This window comes from Acomys minous (assembly GCF_964271855.1).
Source record: "Acomys minous genome assembly, chromosome: 1".
NCBI classification, from domain to species: Eukaryota; Metazoa; Chordata; class Mammalia; order Rodentia; family Muridae; genus Acomys; species Acomys minous.
In genome coordinates, this window is record NC_140483.1 from 153421274 (window position 1) to 153445416 (window position 24143).

The window sequence follows — 24143 nt, forward strand, 5'->3', positions numbered from 1 at the left end:
ACTCCGCTAGAGTCTCTAGGCAATCAGCGAGCACCTGGGTCAGTGAGAGACTAGCTCCAAAAATGATGTGGAAAGCAATAGTGAAAGATACCCAAGTAAAAATAAAGATACCTTTGGCCTACACACACACACACACACACACACACACACACACACACACACACACATACACACATCATTGCATGTGGTAACATATGCCTACAATATGTCTCCCAATATTAGGAAGCTAAGATAGGAATACTACCCTGATTTTGAGGCCAGTCTATGCTATGTGAGTTGAAAGCCAGCAATGAACACATTACAATGACTTGTCTTTAAGCGCGTGTGTGCACGCACACACGTGTACACACACACACAGACACACACACACACTTTCTTACCTTAGTTCCAAGACCTACTCCACTTCTGATGAGTTCACATAACCTAGGCACTAGCTCACCCAGCACCGAAACATCAAGATATTGCAGGCACTTTGAGAAATAACAGAAATAAAGGTAAGCCTGAGCAAATAATTAAGTCAGTACCATGTCTTCATTTTAAAACTACCTGTGTCAAATAAACCCACTGGATTCAACAGAAAGTTGAGAAGTCACTGATTTGATTTTGCTGACTGAATTAAACTACCAGAGTACTACAAAGAGAAAATCTACTCACTAATGGTTTAACATTAAAAATAAAATTAAAATAATGAAAAAGATTACTTTACTAAAAGAGGAAACAATTGATTACCTCTTTCAATCTCCCTCTGTCAAGCTATATCTAATATAAATGCCTAGATTAAAATTGACCTTCCATAGTAGGTCTAGCCTACTAGACCCCAAATAAGTCAATTTCTTAGGTGACTTCACCACAGCTTGTTATATATTTTAAAACACAATCACACACTTCATTTTTTATGAATATTCCCAATGATGTTTTCTCAGTACTCCTATCATTTGCTCCAATAGTACAACCAAGACTTAAGAGTCTTGACTGAATATTGGTGGCAGTCCCCTGAAGACACAAAATTGCCACGTTTGTGATCTGCCTAGCAAACAACTTCCAGTAGCTTGTCAGCTCTTGATCATTATAACAGGAAGTACCCAAAAGGTGACTCTGCCAAGACTTCAGAACCTGAAAGCACCAACTCTTAACTACTTATGTTTCTGACATCTGAAACACGTCAGTTCCTGTCACCCACCTTCTGTGCTGCCTATCTCATTAAAATACCTCTGAGCTTACACCTTTCTGTCCTTTGCAAAGAAATTTCTCAAGCAAAAGCAGGCAAAAAGTAATGATAATCATCATCATCATCATCATCATCATCATCATTATCATCATATAAATAAATAGCTCATCTCTGAACCTTTCCAAAATAAATAAACCAAAGATAAATAGATACAGAGTTATAGATAGATCTCTTAACATGTTGTTTACCATGTAACACAAATTTGGACTAATTCTGCTATTCAGAAAATTTACTTCTATTAGTAATTTTTAAATGTTCATAAATAGGTACAACTGCAATCACAGTATTTTGCCAATTCATCCCCTTCAGTCTGTCTCCTGTTATACAGCATGAAGTCTTTGGAGAACTGCATTTTGGAGAACCAAATGAGCTTTTTAGCTGCATGTGGAAACTCACCATGTTGATTGTCTCCATCATGGGAGAGGACTTGGCAGCACTGAGTCGAGCACTGTCCATTGCAGCCTAAAAAGCACAAACTCAAGTCACTCAGGATATTCAGCTAGTCATGAATTAGCCACACAAACTCTAAGGGGTCTTATTTTCAAACTAAAGGCTTTTAAATAATAATGAAATCAGATGAAAACCTAATGCTAATTTCTTCTGACCTCACTTAACAATTTAACTGTAAAATTAACACCTCCTTAAAGGTCAGAAATTCAGACAACAGTTAGAAATAAACAAAATATGACAGCTGGTAATGGCACCCCTCACTAGTACTCTGTATGCGCAACACTGACAAGGCCCTGGGATCAATCCCTCATACTACAAAAAAAATTAAGCAATGATTCATTTATTGAAAAACATACTATGACCCTAAGCAAGTCAATCAGCCTTTGGGTCTTGGTTTCTCTCTCTATTTAAAAAGAAGATATACTGAATTTCTACATAATATTTTAAAAGTTGTCTAAGAAAAAAACAAAAACTGTGTATGTGTATAATCCATTTAATTTAACTTTATAATGCGAATTTTTATCTACAATGATATTTTGATCAAAATTACCCTAGGGAAAGGTTATTACTATTCATAGAAAAGGCATGCCAAAGTGATTTGCTGAGTCTTGCAAAGCATAGATAAATTTCATGTCCCCTAATTCTTAATACTAGTAAACACTTCATAGGAGGTGGCAAATCTACTACTGAAAGAGGAAAGAATGATGAATAAAGAAACAACAGTACTAAGAGGCAAACAAAACAAGTAATTTATTAGATTATGCAAATGAAGAAGTAAATAGTGGAACTGGAGAAATGGCTTATGGGTTAAGAGCACTGGCTGTTCTTCCAGAGGACCCAGGTTCAATTCCCAGCGCCCACATGGCAGTTCACAACTGTCTATAACTCCAATTCCTGAGGATCTGACACCCTCACACCAATACACATAAAATTAAAATTAAGTATTTTTTAAGTTAAAAAAAAGCCAAATAATGCACTGAGAGAAAACATTAACATTACATATTATACAGGCCAGGTAGTCCTACAAACATGAATATAAAAAGAAAAGAAAGTCAAGAAAACACTAGGCATAAAATAGAAACACAATTCACAGAAATATATAAATGGCAAAAAGGAGTTAAGAATTACAAGTTTGGTTGTTGTTGTTTTCTTTTATGTAAAAAGGGAGACATGTGCAACTGAATTGTGCAGCCCATAAAGGCCAGAAAGCTATGAAATGCCTCAGCTGGGTACTAAGAATCGAACTCCACTACTCTACAAGACTAGCTAACTGCCATGATATCTCTCTAGATCTAAAAGTTTGGAATTTAGCTCAATGGACACAGTGCTTCAACCACAAGGTCTGGGTTTTGGAGGGGTGGGGGAAGGGGAGGGGAGGGGGGGAGGGGGAGATGAGCAGGCTGGAGCTAGGAGAGTATAAAGAAGATAGTGGATGACGTATGTACAAAAAATATTCAAAATATAACAGTAAGGCTCTTGCTTGTAAGACTAATGTAGTTCAATTATATTCAATTAAATACAATTATGATCAATTATTCAATGTTATCAAAGATATAGAGGAAAAGAGGGGTTATAACCTTTAATGATGTAAAGGCCTCCCCACAAAAATAGTCACCTGACTTCAGTATGAATGAATTCAAAAGAATGAAATGAAATAGATACACACACTATAACCCATTAAATTAAAAAAAAAAAGGTTACAGAACAATAATCAAAATCTGATTTTGTTTTTATTGAATATTTGGGGCTTTGTAGCTTATAACTATAAAGGAATTTTTTAAAGCCCTAGGAAACAGTAATGGAGACTTCTATGATTGCTTTCTATCCTTCCAGGTTTATTTCATTTCTCCTCAATAAATATATAATATACAATCTTTAAAAAAATAACTGATCAAAGACAAAGCAGAGCAATTTTTTACTGAAATCTATGTATAAATATTTAGACATTTTGTAGATGGTTAGCTATAGCCCCTAAAAATATAAAAACAGGGCTGGAGAGATGGCTCAGCTGTTAAAGGTTAGGCTCACAACCAAAAAATAAATAAAAATAAATTTTAGACTGTTAAAATTAAGTTAAGAAGTTGTCAATTTTGATTAACGAAAGCATGTAAGATGGACAGGCCTTTCCCACTAGGGGAAAAATATTCTAAAGTACAAACAAACAAGGAAAACCCACTGCAAGTAGTGATTAAGAGTGAAAGCATCATCAGTTACCGGAGTTTTTCTTCGACACTGCATGGGTCTTTAACAGTGATCATACTTCATCAATACTTAGCAATGCAATTCTGCTATCAACTCACCTTTTCTTGTTCTGTAGCCCGGAGACTCAGATAATTGAGAACCTGAGGCTCCAGCACACTTAAGGATTCTAGCAGTGCTGGGATGAGTTTGGGTGCATGTGGTTTCAACATGGCTCCTGCACTTTTGCTGATCTTCACAAGGGTGTTAATGCTAGACACACAGAAAACAACAACTGAGTCTTTGTACCCAAACTAAGACACCTACAACCTAACCATGAGAATGCTCAGCAGTTGCACTCAGGTAAATACTCATATGGCTCAAAACTGGTTCTAACAAGTGGGAGGTGGGGTTTCTGGTTATGACTGAACCCAGGGTCTCTTATCTCCTCTCGCTTAAAAAAAATTACAGATATTTTTAAGCAGGCACACATAAAATATGGAGAGGCTCAATAAAATCATAGTTTGTTGGAATCCAAATTCAAAGTTCAAAGTCTATCCATTAGCATCTTTAAACTGAAGTTTATTGTTATTGTTGTTGTTGTTGTTTGAGACAGGGTTTCATTATGTACAGCACTGGCTGACCTAGAACCTGCTAAGTAGACCAGGCTGGTCTTGAACTCACAGAGTTCTGATGGCCTTTACCTCCCAAGTGCTAGTATTAAAAATTGTGTGTGCTACCACACCCAGCTTAATTCTTGAAACTCTTTATCAGTCCCAAACTTTCTCTTTTACTCTCACTTGACCTCACTGATTATATACCAATTGAGTTATTTAACATAGCATATATATATACACACACACATATATATATATATACACACACACACACACACACACACACACATATATAATGCTAAATCAAGTAATGGTTCACTTATTTTAAAAATAGGCTTATGCCAGTAATCCAAGCATTTTGATGTATGAGGCTGGAGGATCACGTGTTTGAGGCCAGGCTGCACTGCTATATAGCAAATACAGGGCTAGAGTGAGCTACATGGGTAGACTCTGCCTCCAAAACAACCAAGGCTCTTTCATAAGCAATACTGAATATATCCCATCCCACCACATCAGGATTTTACCCTATGAGAGTCATCACTGTGGTCAGGTTTGGACGGCCTGAACCATCATTAAATTCCACATTTGCCTTTCAGCTATTAGATTTAGAAGCCATTAATGATCACCATATAGATTAGTTTACAGAGGACGGTTGGTTATATCCAACAAGCAAGCCCCTAAAGACCTGTGGCATAACAGAAGATGTGCTTGCTAAGAAAAGGGGCCAATGATAATAGGATAATATGTAGTCCAGGATGTTAGTTGAAATCAAGGTCTCCGTGAAATATGAGTATAAAAATACTCTGACTCACATTTCTTCATAAATGCTCAAGTTACCTCAATGGATTCTCCTCAGTCCATTTTCCATATTTTAAAGATCTAACATTCAAGAAAACACATGTTCTACAGACTGGCTAGAAACTAACTATTTCCAGTACATTCACTTCAACCAAACCACACCTGAGGGCTCGGACTTCCGTCACAGGACTCATCATTCCTTTGTCCAGAAGGCAGGGCAGGAGGACAGCAATGGTTCTCTGGCCAGCTGCTCCTTTGGCAGGGTCACACATTTTCACACAAACCTCACATACAAAGAGCAGGGACATTAGTGAAGCTGGCCTCTCAACTATTAAAGCATTTCTCTGACAAAGTGCTTTTCTATGTCACTATCAGGAATAAAAAACGAGTGAGTCTACTTTCTATGTACTATGAGGGTTGGAGGGAAATAATGGAATGACCAGTTACTGAGTTCTAAGCAGAAAATCTGATAATATATTTTATTCTCTAACTTTTTACTCTCTGATTTGTATAGTGAGAACCAAAGGAGCTGCAGGTGTGATGAAAAATGTATACGAAAGCACTTTTTAAAAGTGGTCTGTGTATAACCATCTTCACCAATACAGGTGGCAGGACAATATTCTGGTAAAGAACACAAACCTAGACATGAGAGGCACCAGGATTTAAAACGCACTTTTACTACTCAGTAATGTGATTGAAGATAAGGCTCAAGCAATTAGAATGTAAATTACAAAATTAAGTCCAAGTGGCAGACTATTTAGTTTCAAAAAGCTTGCCAACCTCATACATTTAGGAAGGATGCTGAAAGACACATATGGCTTCATGTCGTGTGCAATGTGTTCCTCAGGGTCAAAGGAAAAGCTCACAGCTCATGTAGAAGCCTGCAGAAGCTAATCGTTTACAGAAACTGAGAGAATAAGGTGTTTTCAAGATTCACTAAGCATAATGTAATGGGACCCACTTTCTTATTCACTCTTAAGAGCAGTAAATTACACAAGAAGCTGATTACAAGCCAACATTATCTCAGATGGGGGCTGAGGGGGGGAGGCACTGTCCAATCTACGGTGAGCCCTGCCCTGCTCTATTTCACTGAGAGGAATATTCTCACCTTGCTCAGAGTTTTCAGAGCTAGTTCTGCTGCTTTCCGTACAGACTCCTAAAAGTGAAGGGGGGGGAAAAAAGCCTGGCATTATACATATTAGACAATATTCATTCCCCAACTCTATGCATAATTAACTACCTTAGATCCTAATACAAAATAGTGAAACATAACTTTACAGACTTAAATATATGTTGCTCCACTAGGCTCTTTATCCAATGCGGATCTCATTCATTCATATATACATATATGATCTATTTTTGGCCATATAAAAAGATAGCTACTACCAATAGTCTAAAAATTCAATGTATTATAAAATACATAAAAATCTGTGAAGATTCTAAAAGAACTAAAATTTTCTAATGAATAACTAAAGCAATAAGCCTAGTGGTCTAATTTTAAGTCTGTCAAAACAGTTTAAAATTTAGATAGTCTATCTTTAGATCCTTTAGTTTAGATCCAACTTTAGTTGCATTTTTTTTTTTGTAGATTAATTAATTTTATATCCCAATAGGAATTTCCCCTCCTTCCTTTCCTCCCCAGCCCTCCCTCTTAACCTCCCCTCATGTGCCCCATGCCCCGTCCCTTTCTTCTCAGAGTAAGGAAGACTTCCCACAGGTGCCAACCCGCTTTGGCATACTAAGTATTAAGCGCAACTTCTCCTATTGAGGCTAGGCAAGGCCATCTAGTTGGGGAAAGGGACCCAAAGGCAGGCAACAAGAGTCCGAGTCAGCCCCTGCTCCTGCTGTTGGAGGTCCCACATGAGGGCCAAGCTGTACATCTGTCACATATGTGTGGGGCCTTGATCTGTCCCATGGATGCTCTCTGGTTGGTGGTTCAGTCTCTGTGAGCCCCTTGGGGTCCAGGTTAGTTGACTTTTGATTATTCTCAAAGGTTTATGTGCTGGGTCCCAAGAGAGCACTACTAGAATCTTAGAGATAGGGGAAGTAAGTCTAGATCACTAAGAGCAAGGCCCTGAAGGAGATTATGGGGCCTCAGACTCTTTCTCCTTCTCTTTGTTCTTTACTCCAAGTAAATGTTTTCTTCCACTTTAGACTCTGACCATGACAAACTGCCTTGTCATAGACCCAAACAATAGAGTCCATCTGATAACAACTTATAAAATAGCTAAGGTAAACCATTTGCTTCCTAAATTAATTACTTCAGTTTTATAGTAATATGAAGCAAGTGAAATACCCAAGAAAAACTCAGAGATTTTTTCATTAATCATATTATTTGGAAATGAATGCCTAATTTTTGAAACTTAAGTCATTATGAATTATGAAACCCCCCTTCAAAATGAGGGTTTCTTTCAAATCCAACAACAGCATTAGATTTCTATTGCAAAAAAAGGTAAGCTGTAGCCAACTCTTTAAGTCAGTTCAGTTTAGACCTAAATAAAGATACCCAAACTTTAAACTTTACATATACATCAAAGTTGAAATTTAGGGATAAAACTACAGTTTCCCTAAAACTGTCTAAATAGGGAATTTAAAAATATATACATTTTAAAAATCTGCAGCATATTTTAATGATTCCAGTTTAAATTGGTCTATATATAAATGTAGATTTATTTCTATAATACCTTAATATCATCTTGTACTCTAAAAAGTGTTTCCCACATTTCTGGAAGTTTGTCAATGACGTCATCTAAAGGTCTTCCTCTCAATAAATCATTCAAAGCTAAACAGCTGAAAATAAAAACTTGATTTCAAATATATGATCAAGCAAGTCCAATATTTTACTATCAAATAGTCATACTGAGCAATAATATAACTCTATCTTATTTCTAGTCCTAACCTCTCACCCCAAGACAATCAATAATTATTCTAGTACTGCTTCAAATATATGACACAAATCATTAAGTGTCAATTCCTACAACTATAATTTAATCCCTTTGGATGATACACCAATACATCACTTTTAACTCACCTGTGTGTTCTCAATGTCTGGCATATCACCAAGCACGTAACAGGCACTGAATGTTTTCATACAGTATATATAAATAAACTCTATACACTATAAAGCCATGAAATTATACAACTTGAGGGCTAACAATTTAACAAATGATTCAGAAATTTGTTAATTTCATGTTTATAAACTAATTTAGACAAATCAAGTAGTTTAAATAGATAAAGAACTCACTCAACTAAAAATATGTTTCTTGGTGGTTTTAGCTTAATTTTTGTTATACCATATTTAAAAAAAAAAACTTAGAAATTTGAAGGGGAATTTTCCAGTTCTATCTGGCTAATCTAATTTTCCAAGGGGTACCTGGATTCTCGAACTCGCCACATGTTGCTGGTAAGGTTTTTAATCAAATCTTGAAGAATTTCCTTCAAATACTTATCCACCTAATGAAAGCAAACGGAAAAAATGGAAAATGTAAAAATCCTGAACAATCTGCTTCTGGGTTAACTCACTCAGTATGATCATTCATGGTATGTACTCACTTATAATTGGGTACTAGCCCAAGGGGCATGTCCCATGACCTACCAGGAGATTGGGATAGCTGTGAGGACATCCTATTGGGACTCTAGGCGAGAGAAGTATGGGAGAATGGGGAAATAGAAGGATCCAGAGGGTCCTAGAAACCTACAAGAACATCAGGACGGGCAGATCTGGGCCCAGGGGTTCTGCTCAAACTATGGCACCAACCAAGGACAATACATGCAGTAAACATTGAACACATACTCAGATCTAGCCAATGGACAAGACATTCTCCACAGTTGAGTGGAGAGTGGGGACTGACTCTGACATGAACTCTGGTGCCTCATATTTGACCACTTCCCCTTGGTGGGGAGGCCTGGTGGCACTCAGAGGAAGGATAGCAGGCTACCAAGAAGAGATTTGATAGCCTATGACCATATAGTGGGGGAGGCGGTCCCCCGCGGTCACAGTCATAGGGGAGGGGAAATGGGTGAAAGTGGATGGAGGGAGGATCAGGAAGATACAAGGGATGGGGTAACAATTGAGATGTAGTCTGAATAAATTAACTGAATAAAAAAATAATAATTTTTTTTAAAATCCTGAACAATCAAATTATTTACCTCCCAACAACACTGATCATTTTTCTGGTTCTATTCCACAGTGCAAAGGAATAAAGTCGAATCGCGGGGGCTTTATATGACACAAAGCCCCCGTGACTACCTTGCTACATATGGTAGGTCTGTTTCTTTGCATACATACACTGCCTCTACAATCATCCTCCATGTCCAACTTTGTACTGAAAATTCTGGATTTTGGTTTCTTTAAAAAAAATTAGAAGAATATGCTTTCATTTTAATCCTAGGTATGGGGATATGGAGCAGCTCTGACTGTCTGCAGCAGCTGACTGATTTGCCTCATGCTCTGGCAGAGGCATGGTTTTGCCAGCTGCAGACAGTTTCTGCAATTGTGTTCATTTTGGAATTCTGGGAACTTTTCAGAGGGTAGATAAATGCTAGTGCCTCAGTAGGTCAGGTTGGTAGTTGTTGGTCATTCAAAAGGAAAAAACTTAAGATTCAAAGATTCTAGTGATAGGGGATGAAAGTGAAGGGATAGAGACTGAGGGAAAAGAAGGGCCTACAAAGTAGTGAAAGTCCAGCAACAAAACTTCAAGTAACTTCTCAGAGAGCTTGGCCTACTGACTCTCTGCCATGTTCCCACAACACCTTCTGAAGGTAAATCAGTCAGATAATTCATTACTGCACTGCTCTATTACAGTGGAGACCTTAATGGCAAGATGGTGTCTCACTTGCCTCCATACTTTACAGTGTTTGGTGCAAAAATAACCACATAATGCTTCAGAAGGACAGTGAGTTTGATCTAATCTTTGGCAACAACAACTTGATGGCTGACTCAGTGGAACAGGAAACTGCAAGGTGAAAGCGGGTGTGCACCCCTATAGCTATTCAGGAGGCTGAGGAGGCCAAAAGTTCAGAACACAGCATGAAACAGAGTAAGATCTTGTATCAAAGCAAGTATTTTTAAAAAGAGAAATACTATCATTGGTAGAGCACTTTCCTGGCATGTTTAAGAGCCTGAGTTCAAACTCTAGTATTGGGGAAAAGTGTGAACTAAGAGACCATTTAAATTTTTTAACCAAAATCAATTTTTAATTTTCAAAATCACTTTTACTGCTAAATAGGTAATTTAACACAGGGCAAAGAGAAGGAAAGGGTGGTGATGATCTACCATCAGGAACCATCACAGGCGGAGTATGTTCAAGCAAATCTTGATAAGAGTGGAACCAACAGAAACTGCTACTAAACCCAATGTGGGCCTGGGGACATCATAAGACAGGCAAGAAAGGAAGGAGAGGCCATCTTTCCCAGCTTAAACAAATTAACAGTGAGAATAAAGAAGGAAATGTATCTCTTTTCCTTTATTTTCAGCTCTTTATGGGACAGGCTACATTTATGGTACAAGTCAAGTGAAGACACCAAGCAAGATGGTAAATATGGATGAGTACATGTCCTATCTGAGCCAGTACAGAACTGAGAACCATTACATTAAACAGAATGTTTATATGCCCAGGAATTAGTAAAAAGAAAGCTAAGAGGACAACAGTATTCAGAGGTAGCTCCTGAGAAACCTTCATAGCTGAAAGGAGGATTGAATGTAGTAATCAACATCCAGACAATAGAACCAAGAAATAAAACAATATATGGCCACTGACCATTTCTTTTGTCTGTCTTCCCAACTAAAATTACTCTTTAGGCATAGATTTGTGAACCATTCTCCATGGCATCAGTGATGCCTGTTATCACATAATATTCCATTGTGTGACTGCACTATCATTCTTTTAACTATCTCTCCACTCAGTGAACATTCAGCTTGCTTTCGTTTTGAGACCTCAGTAAATATTATAGCATCATTGAAAGACAAAAGCAAACAAGCAATGAAAGCAAATAAATATACAAAGGGGTGAGTGTGCTTGTTTAAGTCTTATGTGGTACCTCAGTCATGCTACAGTGTTTTCCTAACACACAGGCAAACAGATACTTACCATTGATTTGTCGGTGACCAATGCATTCCAAATACTTGTCATAGCCTGTCGAATTCCAAGGTTGGGATCAAACTGGTAACGATAAAGTCGAGGAACCAGCTGAGGCAGAAAAGGAGCCAGCTGTTCTCCAGCTCTGGCAGCAATTACATTAAAACCAAAAGCAGCACCCTAAAAATATCAAACAGTAACTTATACATGACTGCCAGAGTAAAATAATAACACAGTAAATACAAAAAGACTACAAAATATTATTTCTCAAATTTGTACCTGAAGAGAACATTACTTAGTATTCCAGCTTTTAGCAATAATAATGGTTAACATGGTATTCTGATTCTCAGACACACACTTTTCACAATTATCTATACATCAACTGGCACTACATAGCTAATGTATCAAGTTTGGTTTTGGAGAACGTAATAACTAAAAGCTCAGTGAGAGGGATATAGGTCAGTAGTAAAACACTTGCCACGTATGCATGAGGCCCTGGGTTTGATCTCCAGGGAAAATTTAAGAAAGAAATGAAACAAAATAGCAACTTACCTTCCTGGAGTTCCACATTGCATGATGATTCGCCAGATTCATAAATTTATACACCAGATCAGGCTGACTAAGATCACTTGCCAGAGAGCAAAGCTCCTTGTAAGTAGAAAGGCCCTGGCTTAGAAACAAACAAACAAACAAACAACATTTTTTTTCTAGCTATCTTTGGCTTGATGTGAATTTCACCACCAGTATAACAGCAGCTCTTTTTTAAACTGTACTTACTACCCTTGGGTGTTAATATCATAATCATCACTGGGGAGACTGAAAACTAGATTGAGAAGAATATAAAAAGTCATACACCTCAATTGTCAACAATTCCTAAGTCTTTCTGCTGATAAATACCTGTTGCGATTTGACTGTGAAATACCTCCCATAGGCTCAAATGTTTCACATCTGGTTCCCAGCTCACAGTGCTGTTTTGGAAGGCTGTAGTAACTATAAGAGGTGCATCTTTGTTGTGTAGAGGAAGTTACCAAGGGGTGAGCTTTGAGATGTTATAGTGCAGTCGCAATTCCTGTCCAGTCTCTCCTTTCTATTCTGCTAAGAGGTGAGGAGTAGTCCCAACTAAACACACCTGTAACCATGTAGCCATCTACCACCATTGCTTCCCTTCCAGGACGAACCTGACGCCTTCAACTGTGAACCAGAATAAACCCTCCAGCCTAAGTTGCTTTTTATCAAGTATTTGTTAATAATAGACATGATACCTAAAATGTGCCTGCATGGAGGTGAATCTCTCTGCATCTCTGAAAACAATGCAATAATTCATCATGTTGTATACAATCTTTCATAACCATGAGTCATTTGAAAATATTTCTATGTTAAATTTCCTCTAAATACATTCTATATGTTTAAATACCAGTTTGTGAAAAACTAGCAAATTTTAATTCATAAGCTAGAGTGCAGTGGTTTGTACCTCTGTAGTCGTACCAGAGGGGCCAATGAGCCAACTAGTTCAGAAACAACAAAGACAATATAACGAGACCTCATCCCTGAAAAATTCAGAGGAAAAAACAAATCAACAACAGAGAGAGAGGATGGGGGGGGGGGTTGTGAGGGGGGGTTAACAGGGGGGGTGCAGGGAGATGGGGGAGGGGACGAAGTTTGGAAATAATCTAGACAAAAGGAAATATAAAAAGAACTTCCAAGGTGACAGATTAAACCTCCTGCAGTGTTCTCTTGTTCCAAATGTCACAGGAAGACAGAGTGAGTAGCATAGTTTATCTGACAATTCTTAGAGGAAATATAACAATATAACCACACTAAAATAATAATAAAAGAGGTACAGCACCTAAATTGATTTAAAATAATAAACTGGCAGACTAATCTAAGACAAGAAGTTTTCCCAGAAAAAAAAAATTTATATGCTGCAAGGTCTCTAATCAAGACTCTGCTTCCTGGGAGCAGACAGTTCTGAACCTAGTGTTGTTGTCAGTCCCTAAGAACTAACCTTAGTCTTTGAGGTCATGGCCTCCCACAAAGCAGCCTACCACAAATGATTAGTCACTGAGCAGGCATAAATTTAGGCCTAAGAGGTGAGCCTTGAGGCCTAGGCTCTGTGGCTCAAAGCAAGGCAAGCCTAAATGGGCACGCCACCCTGGCTTGACGTTCCTCAAGAATCCACTGTCCAGTGACATTATGGCTTCAGTTCAGCCGTCCCTCTGCCATTAGCTGTCTACTTGCGCACTGCTTCCAAGAACAATCCTACGGTATTCTCCAATAAACTTCCAACATACAAATCTCTATCTGAGTTTGTCTCCAAGGAAACCCAATCTAAGACAGTAGTGTTTTTTTCCAATACCATTTTTATTTATCCATCCACAAATAACATTCCTGCTCTCCCCTAGCTAATCAACGGATTTAGATTTAGAACACTTACCCATCAGGTGTTTTGCCAAGGCCTCCCCCTTGAAATACCACTGTCTCTCCAGAAACTTCATGTTTAACTCTAAAAGGAATCATCAAGATTTTAAGTTAGCTTCAAATTTTCCATACCAACAATAAGCAAATGGATACAAGTCATTTGCAAATTAATAAAAACCTGTGTCTAGTGTTGAAAGACAGAAACTATTCTTTTCTATCAGACTGCAAATTTTCTTAAATATAAACAAAACAAATTTACAAATATTAAAGATCTATATATAAAGTTAGAGGAGCTGGAGAGATGGCTCAGTGGTTAAGAGCACTGTCTGCTCTTCCAGAGGTCCTGAGTTCAATTCCCAGCAACCACACGGTGGCTCACAACCATCTATAATGAGATCTGGTGCCCTCTTCTGGTGTGCAGGTGTACATGCAAGCAGAACATTGTATACATAATAAATAAATCTTTAAAAATACATAAATAAATAAGTTAGAGCCAGTGTGTTACACATTAAAAATTACCCTTCCCCCAAGGAGGCAACAGAAAGCAGCAAGCAATTACAAAACCCATGTCCCTTCATGTGCTCATTACAGATCAGAGTACTGACAGCTCTCAAGGTTCTTCTTATCACATCTTAACATTTTTTAGAAAACACTGTAATACATTTGGTTAATCCAATGCTTTAATTGTCCTGGGACCATTCATGTTTGAAATTTTCTAAAGTAAAGTATAGCCTGGAATAATTAAATTAACAATCACTAAGATTCAGTGGATTAATAAGAAAGTAGAGGTAGAACTTCTCCTCCTTCCATGTCGTATTCTCACTGTCCTATGTATTCACAGATGAAATGTTAAAACGCACTCTACCTTTTGCCAGTCATGAGTGTTTCTACAAGTGTAGACACCAGTTCCTGTTGGTCGGCTTCATTGCCCAGCTCATAAACCAACCCAAGCCCCTTTGAGGCAACGTCTTGGCTGAGTTCTACAAGAGAGGTAGACAAAAATTACACTATTCTAAAAGAAATTTCTCTCCTAGCCCATTATTTTCCTTCAAGTAATTATCTTTACTCTGAAATTATATAAAAGTAAAGATATAAAAACAGAAGCATTCTATCTCCCTAAATCAAGACAGTAGACATGGCATCACAAGTTAATGAAAATCGTGTTCAAAACCTAATGCAATAAAAAAAAAAAAACAGCCCTACAGTGTCACTATAAAAACCACAGTATAAGAATATCAATATACACTGTTTATATTCTAGATAAAACACTCTCCTAGGATTTTAAGAGACCCATATCCAATTTTAGGAAAGTAAAGGTAATACAAACAAGTCCATGTTTTAAATAATATTTTTTTAACACTATTACTTAAATCAAGATAAGTAATCAGAAGTAGAAAAAGTTTAACACTAATGTAAAATTGTAGAAAATGTTCTAATTTATATATAAGAGTTTCAATTTCTTGTACTTTAGAACTTCAGTTGGGGGGCGGGGATAGTACTGTGCAAGCTAACCTTGGCTTTTACCTTAATACAATTACCTTTAATACTAAAAATTTTAATTTTATTTCAGCTCTGAGGTAGAGACAGAATCTTACTGTGTAACTGGCTGGCCTAGAACTCATAACTCCCCTGCCTTTTACCTCCCCACTGGGATTAACACAATGTGGCTGGTTTTGTTTTAGTCACACAGCTAAAAGGTTTTTGCACTGTTAATTCATTAGCCCATACTTTTCAAAATTTAAAGTAGAAGTTAAATAAAGCTAACAAATCAAATATGTACCAACAACTTACCATCGTTTTCTGACAGAACGGAAACAAATGCACTCTGAATCTCTTTAAGATGTGACTGAAAGAAAAGAAAAGGCACCAGAGCACTGAAATTCTACCTCTCAGGAAAACAAGGATCTCACTGTTAAGGAACTTTGAGGCCAGAGTCTTAGGACCAAGGCAGTTACGAACCTCCCCATGTACTCCTCGTCACAGGTGTCCACATTACCTGAAGCTGTACCCCTCACAGGCAGGCTAAGCATTCAGTCTAACGTTGTCCCGACATGAGTCTGCCCATCTAAGCCCTTCTGACTTTACATGTTCATATGTAGATCATTTTCTTACCAGCTAACCAGATCATCACCCTTCACTGCTTCATATGGTAATTATTTCAAAACTTCAGTTAGTTCTTAATGACTCCAACCTTCATACTTTCTGCTTGCCTCACACTGGGGATCATTACGTTCATCACATATACACTTTATATTATGAAGCTCACCTTCACTTCTATGTGGGTACTCAGCTTCCTCACAAGAGAAAGGAGCCAGATGCAGGCTGCTTGCCTCACATGTGGGTTGGGGCTGATGATATGCTTATTTAAAATAACATCTAAAACCCATGGGACAACATCATTTACTTTGGCACCTGAGGAATAAGCAAAAAGATTACAAGTAAAGTACCCAAATATAATTTCCTTTATTTAAATAAATAATCATACAATAACTCAATGTTAAAATTCAAATGACCAAAAATGTCCAGAAGGTAACAAATTAATCTTTTTAAGTTACTCAAATAACTATAGTTCATTGGAATGAAAAATTATCCCACTCTCTTTAAGCTCAGCAATTTTTCTTTACTAAATCTTTCTAAACTTCCATCTAAAAACAAGCTGAGCAGTATCTTTGAACTTTACTTTTCTCCTCCAGCTCTAACGCATCTCTTTCCCCATTACTTCTCGGTATCACGGTCTCAACAGTGCTGGGCCTGATGAATGGTCCTCCTTCCTTCCATGTACAAATGTCCAGGTGCTTTACTTCACACACTCAAACAGCAGCCTCAGAGAGCTCCTGTGGCTTCCACCAAACGTGCTCATCCTACTTACACAGCCAGGAAAACTGTTTTCCTGTTTCTTTTAAATCTCTGTATGATCTAACAAAATAACAGGTAACGACGCTGCAGTGTTAAATGGTCTGTAACAACAAGTACAGTAACTATATTCATTATGGGATACAATTCACAACGGCACTGTTACCATGAAAACATTCCTCATTTTCCCAGCAAAGAAGAAAAATATGAATACTTAATGGTGTTTATTTTAGCTTTAAAGATTTTTTAAATTTTATTAATTTATTCATATTACATCTCAATGATTATCCCCTCCCTTGTATCCTCCCCTCCCCTGTGACTGTGACTGAGGGGGACCTCTTCCCCCTGTATATGCTCATAGAATATCAAGTCTCTTCTTGGTAACCTGCCATCCTTCCTCTGAGTGCCACCGGGCCTCCCCATCCAGGGGACTTGGTCAAATATAAAGATTTTTTTTTTAAATCTTGGTTCAATACTAAAATATATTTCAATTCTAAACTTGAATCAACCCAAGAAGATATCTGTCTTTTGGGGGCAGGGGTGTATTTTACTTTGTTTTTTTTTTTTTAATTTTTAACACTGAGCTTATTCATATTTTGTGTATACATGTGCACATGCAAGAGAACACATGCCACAACATACATGTGGAGGTCAGAGGTCAGCTCTGCCAGAATTGTTTCTATACCTTGTGAGCCAAAACTTAGGCTATCAGGCTTGGCAGCACTTGAAGAGTGGTCTCACTAGCCCTTGTTTTTCTTTTCCTTTGTTGTTGGTGGATTTTTGTTTTGCTTTGCTTTTGAGATAAAGTCTCACTATGTAGCCCAGACTGGCTTTGATCTTATTATATATCCCACGTATCCTCCAATTTGCAGTCCTCCTACTTTAGCCTCCCAAGTGCTGTTATTACAGGCATACATCACCTTAATTTGAAATCTTAGGGTCTGTAACATATACTGAGGAACCGCATACACACTCTCTCCCTGACGCAGCTCCTGAAGTCTAGTGCCCTTCTAGGACTAGCAGGAACAGAGGAGCTTCATTATATAGTAAAGAGTTAGATACAAAAGGCTGGGAACTTTCTAATTTTTATGTTTAATCTTTCTCTCTCCCTTATTGGGGTGGGGGGAGGCACGGAAGGAGGGACAGGATTCCACTACGTAGCCCTGGCTAGAACTTGCTAGGTAGACTAGGCTAGCCTTGAATTCAGAGATCCTCCTGCCTCCGCCTCCTGAATGCCAGAACTAAAGGAGGGCACCATCATGCCCAGCTATGTTCAATCTTCTTTAGTCCTCCTTGACAGACCAAATTAGTAAGGCATGTATAAATAGTTGGGGAAAAATTAAACAGAAGAAAGGCACTCAGCCCTGGCAAATGAGTGAGGTAAGTGTTTGTTACCAGCAAGAGGGACATATTCTTCTTCAGCCACCAGCCAAGCGTCTCTAGCAGCCACAGAGTTAGTTCCTATTGCAGCGCTGGTAATGGCTTCACCAATAGTAAACTGAAGTTCAATCTGTTTGGCCTACAATGAAGAAGAGTGAAACCCATGAACAAGAGATCATTTCCCCCAAAATACCCATTTCTATAAAAGAGCTGCTTGATACCTTACTTCTCTCAGCAGGCTTTATTTTCATACTTTGCCTCATTTAAGCTATCTTGGTGATTCAAGAGCGAAGGACTGGAGAACTCAGGATCTGAATATTACTTCTGATCTCCAGGAGTCTGCGTCTCACCCTCAGCCCAGAACTGTTTTGCAGTAGTTTTTAATTTTTGGAAACATGAGACCTTTATGTAGGAAGTTGGGACAGTTCAGAAACAGCGACGCAAATTCTAGCTCAGACTCTCACATGTCCGTATGTAAACTTTTCTGGGCCTCAACAACTTCACTGGTTAAATGAGCACGGTATTATCATTCACCTCACCAGGCTATAAGGATTAAACGATGTTAATTTAGATAATATATTTACTATTCAGTATGCCTGACTGTAGTAATTGCATAATAAATAATGGCCACTACATGTTTATAAAAAGTCCTCACACTCTTCCATGATACCTGCAAGTTACTCTCAAAAGGTCCTGAAAAAAGGTAGAGAATGATAAAGCAAATATAAAACGCTAAAACTCGGTAGATTTAGAACAAAGGGTATACAGGAGTTCTCTGCATTATTCTTAAATTTTCATTTTAAGTTTGAAATTGTTTTGCAAGCCAAACATTAGAAATGCTCCTATAAGCATGGAAATTCACAACATTTGGGAAATGGGCCACAAACGCTATCTCTGGCTTACTTAACTATTTCTCCCCTTTTTTTGGGGGGGGGGACTTCAAAGGTATTATTCACCCTAAATCAGCCTGAAAAAACCTTGAGAACAACTTCCCATTTCTTCTAAGGGGGTAAAGGGAGTTGGCTAGGTTTCTGTTTACTCTCTTGGTCTACAGATGCTTATTTTCATCAGGAGTTGGTTATAAGTTACTATTGGTCTTATACAGAGAGGAAACTAGGTTGGACTCAGGGATGTCTCTCTTTTCCCCGATCTTTTCTTTTGTAAGTCAGGATATAGGAGCTGAAGAGAAAGAAGGGGGGATATAGAAATAAGGAGGGAGGATAGAACAAAAGGTGGATTACTGAATCTACTCAACTCAAGGCTTTAATTGTTATGCTCAAATAAGGTTATTTTTTTAATTCAATGGTACTGAATTTTGTATATTGATGCAAATCATGGTCATGTCAAATACTAGTCTAATTTTATCACAAGAATATATATTCTAGGTCTAATAGATAGATATGATTCTATAGATATATAAAGTAAAATAGTTAAATAAGGTCATCAAAAGCCTCCGAGACTTACAGAATATGGCATTTAAAGATGTTTTTATTATTCTAAAGAGTCTTCAACAACAAGACAAGTTAACTCCTGGCAATACCCAGCCAACCTCAAAGAAGATGTTGAGCATCAAAAAAAATCTCCTTATGGAGTTGGCTTCCAATGTGGCAAACCAGCCACTGGGCAAAATGTCCTCATTTCTGCCACAGACAGAATTCTGCCTAAAAATGGGCAAGTTTCGAGGCAGGCAGAGTCGACAGCCGAATTCTGCCAAGACAGGGTAAGCAAGTCCTTTATAGTTCTTGCCTCATGAATATATTTGTTCAGATATATTGAGCTAGAAGGCCAGTATGATGCTCCAATGTTACAGTGTTGCATGATTATTCAGGCAGTAAACTGTCTCAGTCATTTTTTTTTTTTTCATTTTGGAAGCTGCTAACCTGAACTTCTGGTTCACTCAGGTATTTAGATTTTATTCCTTCTCAAATCTCTAATGGGGTTGAAGACCAGATAGTTTAGTATTTCAATTAAGCTTAGTAGGTTAGAGGTTAAGATGCTTTTAGATCAAGATGTATGTTTTAGGTTAATAGAGATGAGATATGATAGATATTGATTTTCATTCAGAAATTTAGACCCAACAAGATAGGAAAGATGTTTACTTCAAGTTTGCCAAATACAAATAGCCAAATCACTATGAATGTAATATTTATATAATTCCTGATTGTCTCGTGGTTCTTCCTGCTACATGTACTTTTATTCATATGTAATAATATAAATGTATACATTTTAAAAACCTAATAAAATGCTGTGTAGTTAAATATTCAAATATTTATATTTTAATTTGCAAATTCTGACGTTTTACAAGCAGGAATCACTGTCCCAACATGGAAGTGCATCTGCCTTAGTACCCTCTGGTATTTTTCTGTTTACTGTGAAACATTTAAGTATAAGAGAAACAAGGATGCAATCAAGACTGGGAAGCATATGAGGGGGTGAGCATTGTCACTGTCATTCTTCGATTTAGTGTTTCATCAGTCTTCATGAAACATCAAGTGATCACACCATACCTTTCTAATCTAGAGAAAGATGGCAGAGGGTTTCAGCTCTACAGTAGCTCTGGTCAAAAGCTTCTCTGGGGACCTTTAAAGTTGAGAAAAGCTATTTCAACAGAGAGGATCTTTCGGCTTTTTTTTTTCCTCCCTTATTTTTTTTTTTTTCTTTTGGTTTTTGGTTTTTGGTTTTCTGAGACAGAGTTCCTCTATGTAGCCTTGACTGTCCTGGACTCACTTTTGTAGACCAGGCTGGTCTTAAACTCACAGAGATCCACCTGCCTCTGTCTTCCAAGTGATGGGATTATAGGTGCGCACTATTGTGCCAAGTTAACAGACAGGATCTTTATCAGGAATTATATCATTAATTTGTTTATCTACCTGTTAATTACACATTTCCTATTACTGATGCCAAAACTGGCGTGCATACACACAAACCAAAACCTTACAGCTACATTTAGAAATGATAAGGCATCTAAGCTTATTATGTGTAGAGGAAATAAAGAGACTTAATACTTAAATAAAGTGAGTTCATGAGGAGTCACTATGTTATTTTATTTTGTATAGGCTTGAATCTTTCCATAACGAAGCTCAAAGTAGGAGCTGGCCAGGTATGCACTAGTAGACCACTTGTCTAGCACATATTAAGCCGTAGGTTTGATCCTGGCACCCAAAACACAAAATGGTTGAACCAAACCAAAAAGCACATTAGGACTTCGTTTTAGTTGACTATGAACAGATTCTGCTTCTCAGAGCCACGGTTTTTCATTTATCCTTATCCTTTAATCTTTCCACATTGCTTCAATGTTTCTGGTTTTTAAGTATTTCTGTATTTCTAAACTTTTAACAAAATAATGACATCAAAATCATATTAAGAATACAATAAGCACCAAGCATGGTGGCGCACGCCTTTAATCCCACCACTCAGGAGGCAGAGGCAGGCGGATTGCTCTGAGTTCAAGGCCAGCCTGATCTACAAAGGGAGTAAAGGACAGCCAAGGCTAACACAGAGAGACCCTGTCTCAAAAAAAAAAAAAAAAAAAAAGAAAGAAAAGAAAAGAAAAAGAAAAGACAAAGAAAAAAGAAAGAAAGAAAGAAAGAAAGAAAGAAAGGAAGGAAGGAAGGAAGGAAGGAAGGCAGGCAGGCAGGCCCTGGCTGCTCTTCCAGAGGACTGGGGTTCAATTCCTGGCACCTATATGACTGCTCACAACTGTCTATAGCTCCAGCTCCAGAGGATTTGACACCCTCACCCAGATACACATGCAGGCAAAACACCAATGCCCATTAAACAGACAGACAGACAGACAGACAGACAGAGCCCCAGCAAGCTCTTGTTAACTTAAACACAAGGAGAATCGACATTACAAAGAAAAGGTGACATAAGCTTCTTTTCAAGAGGTTAGGGTTAAACTGATGTTGTGTTTTGAATCAGAATTACTCCCACAGGCTCATATGTGAGTATGTGGCCCCCAGTTGGTGAAACTGCTTGGGAAGGATTAAGAGGCGTGGCTTTGTTGGAGGACCTGTGGTTTTGGGGCGAGGCCGTCCCCAGTTAGCTTTTTCTAACTGGCACTTGTAGATCTGGATAAGTATGAGCACTCAGCTACTCTCCAACGCCATGCCTGCCTGTGTGCCGCCATGATGCTCAGACTAGCCCTCTGAACTGTAAACCCCAAATAAGCTTTCTTCTGCAAGTTGCATTGGTTGTGCTGTTCTGTTACAGCAACTGAAAAGTAACTAGGACAACGGGCTTCTGGTGATGCGGGCACGACTATAGCTCACTCTGAAAACATTACATGGGAATGGGGACGCAGTTCAGTGATAGAATGCACGCTTAATATGGGCAAGTCCCTGGATTCACTCTCCAACAGAGGGGAAACAAAAAAAATCTAGGCTTGAATTTCAAAACCAGTTCTTTGACTCAGTTACCTCAATCCTTACATCTTTTACCCTCAACTAAAGTCTTTTTCTCTCTCCCATCCCTCAAGGCTCAGCAGTAATTTCCCCTCCAAGTAGATTATACCCAAATCCTCAGTTACAGTCACATCCTTCTTTAGGATTCTCCTGCATTCTACGCAAATATCTTCCTATTCACTTACTTTTACCAATATTTATGAGAATCTGCCTTTGCAATCACACTGGTGGACACATATAATGGTGAACAAAGCAGACTCTGTCTCCCGTGTATAGTTAAAAGGTATAATAAATGCTATAACAGAAAGATTTCCAAGTCATTGTATCTAAATAATCTAATATAGTTTAAATGTCAGTAAAAAAATTTTTTTAAGGAGCATAGCAACAATCTGAAAAGGAAGTACAAGGTTTTCAGCAGCTCAGAGCAAAGAGGCTGGCACACTAAATGTGAGGAAATGTGAAAGACCATCTCTAAGGGAGGCAGAGGCAAGATTAGGTCATGCTAGATACACTACAGTTTGCTAGTATTCACTAACTACAGTTCTTTTCCCACTATACTGGGCATCAAAAACCCAAGAGCCACTAGAATACCAGCACTAACTCTCCACACAGGGCTAACTGGTTTCTTCTATTTATACTACACCATATTTCACTCAAAAATAATGAGTCTTTCCTAGACATGCAATTTATGAAGCTCTGTCTAACACAGTAACAAGCCTAAAGCTTAAACTTGAAATTAAGTATATGATAAATTAACAAATGTTTATTTATTTTTTTTTTTTAAATCTCAGAGAATAGGCTGGAAACATAGTTCAGTGCTTCTGACTACTGACACTCTCCTAGAGAACCCAGGTTTAGTTTCTAGCACCCACATGGTGACTGATGATCATCTGCATCTACAGTTTCAGGGGACCCAATGCATTCTTTTGGCCTCAGTGAACACTGCATGCAGGTGATAACACACATACAAAAATTAATTAATTAGTAACTCTTAATAATATAAAAAATTTAAGTCTCATAATAAGCAAAACAATTAAAATGCTTTTTATTTTAATAAATATATAAATACCTCCACAGAATCCATCAGACCTTGCAAAAGGAGTTTCTGGTGGGGAAAAGCCCCATCCCCAACTGGAAAATAGCCCAATGTTTGAATTGCTCGTTCTTTCATCTGGAAGAGCACAGATTCTTTTTTAAATTTTAAACAAATTAATAACAGATTTATCTCAAAACAGTATCCCTAAGACGACAGGAAAAGGCAATTTGCCTCATATACCAATGCTTTTGTTACAAAAACACCCAATTTTACAATGTTATATTTATAAGACATTAAAACAGAAATTGAGCCCATAAAGGATCCATACCTATAAAAATTAAAAAGGAAAAGAAAAGCCTTAGGCTTATCATTTAAACTGTCAAGGTGGCAAATGTGATTTACAGGCCCAGAAGACCTAAGAACAAATTATCTCTACTACTTAGTAGCCTTTAGGCAAGTTATATCAGCTCTCTGAAACTCTGTGATACCTCATACAGAATGACAACTATGCCTACTTCACTACATCTCCTTAAAGACTTATGTTTAATATAGAGAAACCTATAGCACACTCTATGGACACATTGTAATATTCATCCATGGCTAATAATGACTGGTTATTGATAGTTAAAAAGAAAATCACAGGGTGTGACTGTTCGGATTTTAAATGGCAGCTAAACCAAGAACAAGATTATAGTATTTAACCAA

The 24143-nt window shown here is 37.8% G+C and overlaps 1 protein-coding gene across 4 annotated transcripts in view; it reads right to left on the reverse strand.

Moving 5' to 3' along the window:
• Positions 1-24143, reverse strand: part of ECPAS (Ecm29 proteasome adaptor and scaffold) — a 119858-nt gene that overhangs the window by 18274 nt on the left and 77441 nt on the right. For all 4 annotated transcript variants that reach the window (XM_084779192.1, XM_084779191.1, XM_084779189.1 and 1 more), the window contains 15 exons: positions 23472-23573; positions 18015-18138; positions 16033-16178; positions 15558-15612; positions 14632-14746; positions 13783-13851; positions 11901-12018; positions 11361-11528; positions 8645-8724; positions 7956-8061; positions 6380-6427; positions 5434-5555; positions 3979-4129; positions 1625-1690; positions 381-470 (listed from right to left, as the gene is read on the reverse strand). In XM_084779192.1, coding sequence (XP_084635318.1) covers positions 381-470; positions 1625-1690; positions 3979-4129; positions 5434-5555; positions 6380-6427; positions 7956-8061; positions 8645-8724; positions 11361-11528; positions 11901-12018; positions 13783-13851; positions 14632-14746; positions 15558-15612; positions 16033-16178; positions 18015-18138; positions 23472-23573 — 1560 coding nt within the window. The remainder of the gene's footprint in view (positions 1-380; positions 471-1624; positions 1691-3978; positions 4130-5433; positions 5556-6379; positions 6428-7955; positions 8062-8644; positions 8725-11360; positions 11529-11900; positions 12019-13782; positions 13852-14631; positions 14747-15557; positions 15613-16032; positions 16179-18014; positions 18139-23471; positions 23574-24143) is intronic.